Source organism: Artemia franciscana, chromosome 21 (genome assembly GCF_032884065.1).
Source record: "Artemia franciscana chromosome 21, ASM3288406v1, whole genome shotgun sequence".
Lineage (NCBI taxonomy): Eukaryota > Metazoa > Arthropoda > Branchiopoda > Anostraca > Artemiidae > Artemia > Artemia franciscana.
The window spans coordinates 5,672,037-5,683,282 of record NC_088883.1 but is presented as its reverse complement, the minus strand read 5'-3'; the positions used below and the strand labels follow the sequence as shown (position 1 = coordinate 5,683,282).

At 35.9% G+C, this 11,246-nt stretch overlaps 1 protein-coding gene across 1 annotated transcript in view; it reads right to left on the bottom strand.

Moving 5' to 3' along the window:
• Positions 1 to 6,145: 6,145 nt before the first annotated feature.
• The window catches only part of LOC136041017 (mitochondrial glutathione transporter SLC25A40-like), a 32,104-nt gene continuing 27,003 nt past the window's right edge, over positions 6,146 to 11,246 (bottom strand). Inside the window, exons 6-7 of the mRNA XM_065725524.1 lie at positions 9,626 to 9,805; positions 6,146 to 6,428 (exon numbers count right to left, since the gene is read on the bottom strand). Of these exons, the coding sequence (XP_065581596.1) occupies positions 6,211 to 6,428; positions 9,626 to 9,805 (398 nt within the window). The 3' untranslated portion in view covers positions 6,146 to 6,210. The remainder of the gene's footprint in view (positions 6,429 to 9,625; positions 9,806 to 11,246) is intronic.

The window sequence follows — 11,246 nt, the reverse complement described above, 5'->3', positions numbered from 1 at the left end:
GGTTTGTAGACTTATCTTTCTATTCTTCCAAACTTTTCTTAACTGTGAAAAATCACCCTGAGCCTTAGCTATTCTACTTTTAACATCTTCACTGCTCCCACCATCTTTACTAATAATACTACCAAGGTAACTGAAGCTCCCAACCTGATCAATCTTTTCGTTACCTAATGTCACCTGTTCATCTTCACTTATTCCTAGCCTTAGTGACTTAGTCTTCTTATCATTAATTTCCAAGCCTATTTTAGCACCCTAAACTCGTAAAACCACTAAAAATTCATTTATTTTGCTCACAATCTCGTCTAATATGCTTAAATCATCAGCATAATCTAAGTCCAGGAGCGTTCTTCCTCCCCATTTGATTCCATGGTCTCCAATTGCCTTTCCTGTGCTCCTTAAGACGAAGTCCATCAAAATGATCCATATAAAGAGGGTTAGAACAAAACCATGCTTAGCTCCTGATTTAATACAAAACCAGTTGCTAACCTCATTTCCTACCTTAACCGCAGCAGTATTATTCTCGTACATAGCGCAAATCACTTCAATGTATTTTTCTCGTATACCATATAACGATAAGACCTTTGATAACACTCTTCTATCAACAGAATCGAAAGCTTGCTCATAATCTATAAAACTGAGGACCAAAGGTGTTTGACAATGAAGGCACTTCTCAATTATTAACCTAAAAGTGAAAATTGAGTCGACACGGCCTTTATCTTTTCTAAAATTGCACAGTTTTTCTCTTAAAACTTTGTCCACAGCATCTCTCAATCTAAAAAGTATCATATTACTAGGTAATTTGCTGCTTACAGAGACCAGACTAATGCCTATAGAATTACGACACTCATAGAATTTAAACTATATTACAGGGGTCAGTCGCAGCCACTAAAATCAGTTTTTGTCACTTTTGTTTTGGCCTGTCACTTTTTCTTTGAGATTGTTACTAAAGTCACTTTTATGCCATTTAAAAATTCTTTTGATTTAGCTACTGCTTATTCACTGAGCTAGAAAGGTAATGTAAAAATATATTGGACAACAAGCTGTGACACGTTGGAAATTAGTAATGGCAATATGACACAGGAGTATGAAAAAAAGAAATAACTGGAAATTCCAAAGCTACTACTACTACTACTACTAATAACTCACTGCAGCAGAAAGCCGCCTAAGGCCAACACAGCTACTCACGCTCCTCCTCCAACCTAATCTATTTAAAGCCTCCCTCTTTACACCCTCCCAGGAAGTTCCCATTTCCTTTAAATCTTTATTTATGACATCCTCCCAACCCAGACAAGGACGACCTGCTTTCCGTGTAGCCCCGGACGGTTGGCCAAAAAGGACAATCTTCGGTAATCTGTCATCCTTCATCCGTAGAACGTGGCCTAGCAATCTCAACCTTTCTTTCATTATAGCCCCAGAAAGCGGGATTGAACCACACTTTTCGTACAGCCTACTGTTTGAAATACGGTCAGTCAGCCGGATACCCAGAACAATCCGTAGGCAATTTCTCTGGAAAACATCTAGTAAATTTTCATCTGCTTTTCGGAGTGCCCAGGCTTCAGAGCCTTATTTGACCACTGTCATCACTGTAGCTTCCAATATTCTAATCTTGGTTTGTAGGCTTATCTTTCTATTCTTCCAAACTTTTTTTAACTGTGAAAAAACACCCTGAGCTTTAGCTATTCTACTTTTAACATCTTCACTGCTCTCACCATCTTTACTAATAATACTACCAAGGTAACTGAAGCTCTCAACCTGATCAATCTTTTCGTTACCTAATGTCACCTGTTCATCTTCACTTATTCCTAGCCTTAGTGACTTAGTCTTCTTAACATTAATTTTCAAGCCTATTTTAGCACCCTGAACTCGTAAAACCACTAAAAATTCATTCATTTTGCTCACACTTTCATCTAATATGCTTAAATCATCAGCATAATCTAAGTCCAGGAGCGTTCTTCCTCCCCATTTGATTCCATGGTCTCCAATTGCCTTTCCTGTGCTCCTTAAGACGAAGTCCATCAAAATGATCCATATAAAGGGGGATAGAACACAACCCTGCTTAACTCCTGATTTAATACAAAACCAGTTGCTAACCTCATTTCCTACCTTAACCGCAGCAGTATTATTCTCGTACATAGCGCAGATCACTTTAATGTATTTTTCTGGTATACCATATAACGATAAGACCTTTGTTAACGCTGTTCTATCAACATAATCGAAAGATTGCTCATAATCGATAAAACTAAGGACCAAAGGTGTTTGACAACGAAGGGACTTCTCAATTATTAACCTAAGAGTGAAAACATGGTCGACACATCTACCTATGATTACAGATGTAAAAATTCTATTAAGTATAAAGACATATTAAGATACGTAATTTGTACAATCTTAGAAAAAAACAAGAAAACAAATCCTGAAAGGATAGCCGTCAATTACCCCATAAAAACCAAAAGTCATGAGAACTCAATAGCAGAACTTTCGCCCTTTATCAACAAAAATACTACTACTACTAAAAACAGACTGCACTGCTTAGCCACCAGAGGCCAACACGGCTGCACATCCCCTCCTCTATAGAATCTATTCAAAGCTTTGTTCTTTACCTCCTCCCATGAAATTCCAATATACTTTTAATCCTTCCTTGAAGACCTTTTGTCTTCAAGTTTTCCTTGAAGACTTCCCATGAAGACCTATTGCCCTCCCATTCGGGAATGACCTCAACTAGAAAAACCCACGGTATTATATGGATCGGTCTACTACTGCGCAAGCTGTACTTTCGTGGGATATTAATGGTGGACTTTTAGTCAAACTTCCTGTAATAAAGGGTTTGCTTTCGAACTGTGACCTATTGTGCTTGCAAGAACATTTTTTGATGAGTCATAGTTTTCTTCTGAAAACTATGACTTTCAGAAGTCATAGCTTTCTGAAAACTGACAATAATTTTGTTAGCTACTTGGCGCCGGATGAACGATCAGCTTCCAGTGATCGCCCCTCGGGTGTTTATGCTATGCTTGTTAAGACATCGTCCGATCGAGTATTTTTGATTCATGTGATTTTTTTTCTTGCTGTCCGTGTAGAAGAGTATGCTATTGTAAACGTCTATCTCCCGACTGATTACCACAATGACCGGTCGAAATTTTTATTTAATTCTGCGTGTGAGAAACTAGGGTCTTGCCTTTCAAAGATTCGTCAGTTAAATAAGTGTTGTATTATTATAGAAGATTTTAACTGTAATTTAACTGATACTTCGTTATTGCGTACTTCTATTTTGTATGGTATTTTTGACGATTGGTTTAGGATCTTGCCGAAATATCTCGATTACACTTAAACACACCATGTATCAAGTCATGTATCGAATTTTAGCCATGCAGTTTCTTCTGCAAATCTTCAAGTGTCACCTGTCCTCCCATTACCCTCCCATTCGGGCCGTCCTAGCCGAGTGGATTGGTTCGCTGGATTTAGGATCCTTTATCCAAGAGGGCGAGGGTTCGAATCCTAGTGTACCCAATTATTTGGTTTGGGACGGGGGTCAGTGGCGAGGCTCTATAAGCCCAGCCAGAGTCGACCAGCTCTAAATGGGTACCTGGAGAAGGTAAATAGGAAGGGTGTGCGAAAGCACAGGATGGCTGGCCCTCATCCTCCCATTGCACTTCCTGGCTGAAGGGCCTTGAGAAGGAAATCAGCACCGCCGGTTCAGACCTTAAGGGTCTAGTGCCGCATCCTCTACCTTTACCTTTTTTACCATTCGGGGATGACCTCTTTATCGTTTTGCCCTAGTTGGATGGCCAAAAAGAACAATATTTGGCAGCCTGTTACCCTTTATCCGTTAAACTTGTATAAGCTCAACCTCCCTTTCATTATAGCCCTAGAAAGTGGGATGGAACAAAATTTTTGGTACAGCTTGTCATTTGACATACAGTCAGTTATACTGGTGCCTAAAACTATCCGTAGACATTTCCCCTAAAAAACATCTAACAAATCTTCTTTGTCGTTTCGGAGCATAACATTTCAGAACCATACTTGACCATTTTCATTACCATAACTTCCAATATTCTATTCTTGGTTGGCAGACTTATCTTCCTGTTATTCCAACTTTTTTTAACTGTGAAAATCTTCCCGGGCCTTGAATATTGCACTTCTTACATCTTCAGAGCATCAACCATCTGAACTAATAATTCAACCTATGTAAGTGAAGCTATCTACCTGATCCTTCTATTTCGTTCTCCGACGTCAACTCTTTACCTTCATCTGTTTCTAGTTTAAGCGATCTAGTCTTCTTAACATTAATTTTCAACTCTATTCTTGCATCTTGAATTCTGGAACCCTTAAAGGCTTTCCTTATAGTTTTAGTCTCAAACCCTAGGACTCGAATTATCTGCATAATCAAAGTCTGGGAGGGATTTACCTTTTCCTTTGATTCCATGGTCTCTCATAGTTTTTGCAGTGTTCCTTAAGACAAAAACAATCAAAATTATTCATGTAAACAAAGATAGGACACAACCCTGCTTTACACTAGACACAACACTAAACCTTTTCTGTCTTAACCGCAGCACTGTGTTCTGGTATATAGCACTATTGTCTTAGTTTACTTATCTGATATAAGGATATGCTAAAGCTCGTCTATCGGCTGAATCAAATGACCAATAACAGCTGATGCCAATGGTAAAAAAAGCTGATCAATAGGGGTGAATCATCAATAATGGCAATAGCCAAAATAATTTTTGTTAAGTTTTTAGTCTTCTTCTTGCCATTTATAATAGAATTTGGGGAATAGGTAAAATATTTTTATTACCACCAACGGCAAATTATGAGCGATCTTCATGTATCCAGGTCATCTCCAACCAGTCTAGCGCTCTCCACGGGTCGAACACCTTACGCCATTCGAATGCTTCATAAGCATGATTCGTGAATTTAATTGACACAAGACAAGATGACTGCAGCTAGACTGCAAGATCTTGGGAGGGGTAAGACCACAGGGCCCACGCCGTCGGAGGCCCCGGCCCTGTCTGAAATCTTCTTGAATTTCCTAGGACTTCTTACTCCAGACAAAGAGAAAGACACAGTAAATAAATAAAGAGGCTCTTTTTTTATGTCCAGAGAAAGGGCTATAGGTCCCAATTTCAGGTTTCACTGAAATTCACCATAATTTTTTGGTTTATGGTGTTGCTTCTTGAGAAAAAAAAGGACCATGATTTTTCTCAAAATCAAATGGAAATGATTTCCATACTTATGAAGCGAAGAGATTAAAAATATTGGATGAAGCTAAATTCAGAGATTCTAGTCTGACAACTAGGAGGGTTTTAATTTGACTTTTATGACTTGATTAACTTTTCTATTTCCCACATCTTAGGACTTGGGAAAATGTATATTTTTTGGACGTCTTACTGCAGAGAAAGACAGAGTAAATAAATAAAAAGGCTCTTTTTTATATCCAGAGAAGGGGTTTTAGGTCCCAATTTCAGTTTTCATTGAAATTCCGTTTTTAGGTATAAATTTTATTTCTTCTTGAAACGGTTGAAGGCCTTTGAAAAACATAATATTTTACTTCAAGGTGCCCACCGCATCTTATTGGTGTATAGCCTATTGCTACTGACCACCGTTTTTTTTGGTGATTCTTGGTGAAATTTTAGTGATCTTTAGTGATTTCTGGTGAAATACTGGTGTTTTTTTTGGTTGTAATGGTAACCCTGGAGAGAGAGTGAAAGAGAGAGTCATCAAGGTAAAACAACGAAATATTATTTTAATATTTCGTTTAATAGAACCGCATTTATAAAATACATAAAAAAAAAAATGAAAATCTAGACAAAAGCAAAAACAAAATATTATGCAAATTAAAACGTAAAATAGTATTTGAATAAACAAAAAGGCTCTTTTACATGTCCAGAAAAAGGATTTTAAGGTCACAATTTCAATTTTTCATTGAAATTCTATCTTTCGGTATGAATTCTCTTTCTTCTTGAAGCGGTTTACAGTCTTTGAAAAAAATAATGTCTTACCTCAAAGTGCTCACCGCATCTTATTGGTGAGAGAGAGATAAGATGAGAGAGAGAGAGAAAGAAAGAAAGAAAGAAGAGAGAGAGAGAGAGAGAGAGAGAGAGAGAGAGAGAGAGAGAGAGAGAGAAAGAGAGTCATCAAGGCAAAACAAGACAAAAAATACTTTAACATTTCGTTTAGTAAAACCACATGTACAAAATATAAAACAACTACCAAATCCCAAGACTAGACTTCTTCAAACTTCCTGCTTAGGGTTCTTTCATGTGTCCTTGCATTATATCGGCAAAAGAAAAGTTTACCATATTCATAGGAAGAAATCATAACAGCACAAGCAGGTGCCACCTTGATCACACGCGGCACCACCCCCGTAAAGAGTCCACTTACACCAGATTGTTGGTAAATCTTCATTATTGCAGCTAATGTACTACTTCGAACAGTCTTTCCTGAAAATATCAATAATCAATCTGGGTAATATCTGGAAAATACCAATCTAGACAAGACACCCAGAAGTTGGAAAGCTAATCATCATAAAAACTGTATTAGGTCACACAGAAGTTTGATTCTCTCCCCAATGGATTTGTTTAAATCTTCGTAAAACATGTCTCGTCATTTTGAATATTTCAACTATATAAAATTTTAACTATTATAAATGCATTAATCGTGGAGCCTAATCAGAAATAACGGTTTGAGCCCAACTAAACAAAACACTTCCCAATTTTGGACACGAGAGTTCTGAAGTTTGCACAGCTATTGAGAGAAGATTTACTAAATTTAATGCAATTTAAGGCAGCGTTGTCACTTCTGGACTAGCGCAAATTTTGTAAGATGCATTAGACTTATTAGAAAGTATTATATTAAATTCAAGACGATATTTCACCTTAGGTTGGAAAGTTATCTTTAGCAAGGAATAAACGACTTCACTGCATGGTAACTAGATATAAGCCAACGGGTACACTCCTCCCCCTTCGAGGCACATATGCAAGGGTAAGGAGTCTCGGGTCCAAGTTCTTAAAAATAAAGCACAAGATTTTGAATGTCAATTGAGTCATTATTTTGAATACTTTAGCCACATAAAATACTAACTATTTAAATGCATTAATAGTCAATGGTGTAGCCTAATGAAGAAAACAAACATTTTAAGCTTAAGTCTAATAAAAGAAAAAATGAAATAAAATAAGTTTTATTTGAACAATACCATAACCTGATGACATTTGATTACGAAATTTGGCGCTTCGCATTGATATTTCAGTTGTATAGTTTCGTCATTCTTTCTCAAAGTGAACTTATGTGGTCGGCATGAATGCAGACACGCAGCTAAATTAAAGTTAGTCACTTCCTTTATATATATATATATATATATATTAATCGTCTGTAGTACTGAGGAGCTCTAATCAAATGCTAGTTTTTAAAAATTTTGCCTCTTTGTTCAAAAAGGAGATATCAAACATTTAAACAACTAAAACTAAATAGCTACTTGCTAGTTTATTTTCCTTGATAGGGATTTCTGTTCATTTTACGATTCTTAAATTTCACTTTGTAATATGGACGTACCGTATAAAATATCGTATAAATTGTTCAAGGGGGAGGTTCTTGCAGCCAACTTCCCAGTTCAAGTCTTTGCACTCAAGCCAAATTCGATGGATTAGTCCTGGTTCACAACAAGAATTTCTGTAATGTTTGAGGGAAATGGAGTCACAGCCTTGCAGACACAAAACAACACCTTTCGAAGGAGCTATAAGGTTGGATCAACGCAGGCTTGACTGTTCGTAGGCTTTTTCTGCCATAAAAGGATATGTTTTGACGAAAACTTCACTATCGCCTTGAATAAGCTTTGAAGCATACATCAGACACTTGTGCCAAAGGAGCAGCTTCTTAACAGCAAAACCAACAATACATGGAAAAGTATAATTTTTAAGGCAGTGAAACCTAATGGATAATCTGTGCTAAAACTATGTTGCCCCTTTACAGTTGCCCCCTTTAACATTTTGTGACAAATTTCAAATAGTCCCACCACTTCGTGGCTTCCTCTCCCACTATTAATGAAATTCCGGCTATTTCTCTGTCGCAGCATTGATTAGAAGTTAGCAGTAGAAATTTCCGTTTTTGCTACAATTTACTCCAAAATTTTAGAAATCCTGGATAGGCCACTCAGTTAAGTCATACCAGTGAGATAGGACAGTAGCACGCCACTTCGCCAGCTCATCACGTTTCCTTCTGCTTTCGCAATTATGAATAGGCCACTCAGTTAAGTCATACCAGTGAGATAGGACAGTAGCACGCCACTTCGCCAGCTCACCATATTTCCCTCTGCTTTCGCAATTATGAATAATACGAATTCGCACCATTATTCAGTGACTAACAATTATAAACTGGATCGTTGATGGGAGATTAAATGGGAGGAACTTTTTATGCGCGCCAAGAGTAGTAGACAAATATTACTGATTTTAACCATACTGGCAAAATTTGCCTACAGTACACAGAGCATAGTAATTAAGCTTGTTCAATACATAATTGCAATTTCATAGAATGAGCTTCGCTGAACGCGGGACAGTTTTGACTTATTAGCTACAAAATTAGTCTTAATAATTCATTTTTAAGAGAGACACTGAATCCAGGAAAAGGTACTGTACGAGTAACGGGGGGCTTTAACCTATTAAGTGAAGATTATCTTGTACCTTGTATATCTATTAAGTGAAGATTATTTAATAATAAGAAGTTTAGCTCAGAACAGAACACGAACAAGATCAGCCTGTCGCCGCCAACGACGACTTGTCGTTGTTCCATTAACGAGTGCCATTGTGCCGTTAATTCTCTGTACTGCACAATTCATCGTGCTGTTAACGAACCCTTATTTCTTTTTTCTGCTCAGGGTTGATGTGAAAGGAAGAAATTTCTAGCATTCTTTTAGAAATTCACAATGAACCCTATGGAAGTTTAAAATTTTGAATTCATTATACTGTTCTACAGGTAATTTTTTTGAATTTACTATCAACTGGAATAGAATTTGAATTCATTATAATAATTCATTATACTATTCTACTGGTAATTTTTTTTAAATTCACTTTTAACCGGAATACAGTTTCAACTGAATAACTTTATTGTAGTCAATTATATTTATTGTCTAGCTAAGAACAAATCATGTATTATCTTTTTTTATTATTATTATCCTTCCCCTTGAAGTTCAGAACTTTCATAATCTAGAATATCTGTACCTTATAAAAGTTATATACTAATCATAACCAGAGCCATGCCACACAGGGGAGTGAGGTACCAATTACCACCCCAGAAATTTTGACTTCTGTATGAATATTCTCTACTTTATTATAGCTTTCAAATTTTGGGTTTATGATTTTTTCCTGTTTTAATATCTGTTTAAAACCATCCCATAAATCATCAAACAGTTCAAACTGGTACGAAATTTCCGGCTTTTAAATTATTTATAAACGCCATCAAGGGCAAGAGTTAGTTAATTGATCTATTAAATTTTATGGAAAGTTAATTTTAGAACAGAAACAAAAAAAGGAAACAGACCTAAGATTAATACCATATATCTGATAGAACAGACAGGGGAACATACGAGATAGAGAGAAAAAGAAGGCCGAGAAAGAAAGGAAAAGAGAGAAAGGGGGAGGGGTCTTACCTGAAATTAACACCTGTTCCCCAAGCTCAATTTGTCGATGTGTTTTGACAACATCAAATGGAAGCGTCACCACAGCAGCAAACGAACCCGCCAATGCCCCACACAAAAAACTCAAACCTAACCGATTCGGGTCAGGCATATACTTCTTTTTCAAAGACTCATAACCAAGCCAATAGATTGCTGAAATGGAACAATGTAAAAAAGAAAACAAATCAATAAATGAAGAAAAGGGACAAGAAAATGAATAATTGAGGACAAGAAAGAGAAACTGTTCAAAAAGAAATTGAGATTGACTTGTAAAATGTTTTTCCTAATCCTATATTGAAGATATTTTGATTTTCTAACTGAGCCAAAACAAATTGAGTCTTTTTGTAATTATTTTCTTTCAGTTCCCAAACTGGACTCGAAAAGACATTAGTCAAGGTAGTTCAGCACGTGAAGAAATTCCTTAAAAATCGATGGCTACAAAAAAACGGAAATGTAAATCAAACAATTTATTCTTCCCAAAATGACTCTAGTGATATTTATTTATTTATTGAAAACTCGTCTTTGTACGAAAAGAAAATAATGCAGCAGAAAAAAGAGAGAAAAAAAGAAGCAAATTATCACTATACAACTATGACAAGGTAACTATAGTTAAAAAAGCTGGCTCCAAACATGCTTTGAAATCTTGGGCTTGTGTTCTCCATAAGTTTAGCTTATTATGGCTAACTAGGGTATAAGCTCCAAATGTACTGCGGGAGGATGGATAAATTTAAACTTAACGACACTGCACTTCGAGTTAGAGACAAATTCGACACTCTTTATGTTTAACACTACATTGCAAATCACATACTATTTGAAAAAAGAAGCTATACATGTGCATATAAATATATATATACATATATATATATATATATATATATATATATATATATATATATATATATATATATATATATATATATATATATATATATATATATATATGTATATATATATATATATATATATATATATATATATATATATATATATATATATATATATATATACAGAGAGAGAGAGAGAGAGAGAGAGAGAGGGAGAGAGAGAGAGAGAGAGAGAGAGAGAGAGAGAGAGAGAGAGGGAGAGAGAGAGAGAGAGAGAGAGAGAGAGAGAGAGAGAGAGAGAGAGAGAGAGAGAGAGAGATTATGCATTAATATTTATTGTGTTTATTAAACAATTAACTACCATTTATTATAACTTTAAAGAGTGCTATCATGGATCAGCCCGATTTTTTGGCAAAAGGCACAAAAATTTTTCGCCATTTGAGTCTTAAAGTCCCAGTTGAAACTTGAGCTACCAGATAAAATTAAAAAGCACATACTAAAGTCTTCCTGAAAAAGACATAATAAAAACATAGTCTATATTTCTACTATTCAATATCATTTTTTATGCGAAGATAATTAGCTATCTTTTAGATGAGTTAGTGCAAAGATTAATATATGTGAAATATAAGCATCATTTCTAGTCATCATCCGAAGAACAAACAAAAATGATCTTCCATTGACTTCTTTGAGATCCTCCTCTTTCAGTTACCATTTCTTGCTAGTAATATGGAGAGCTGATGGAATGACACTTGAGTGAACGAAGTCTGGAG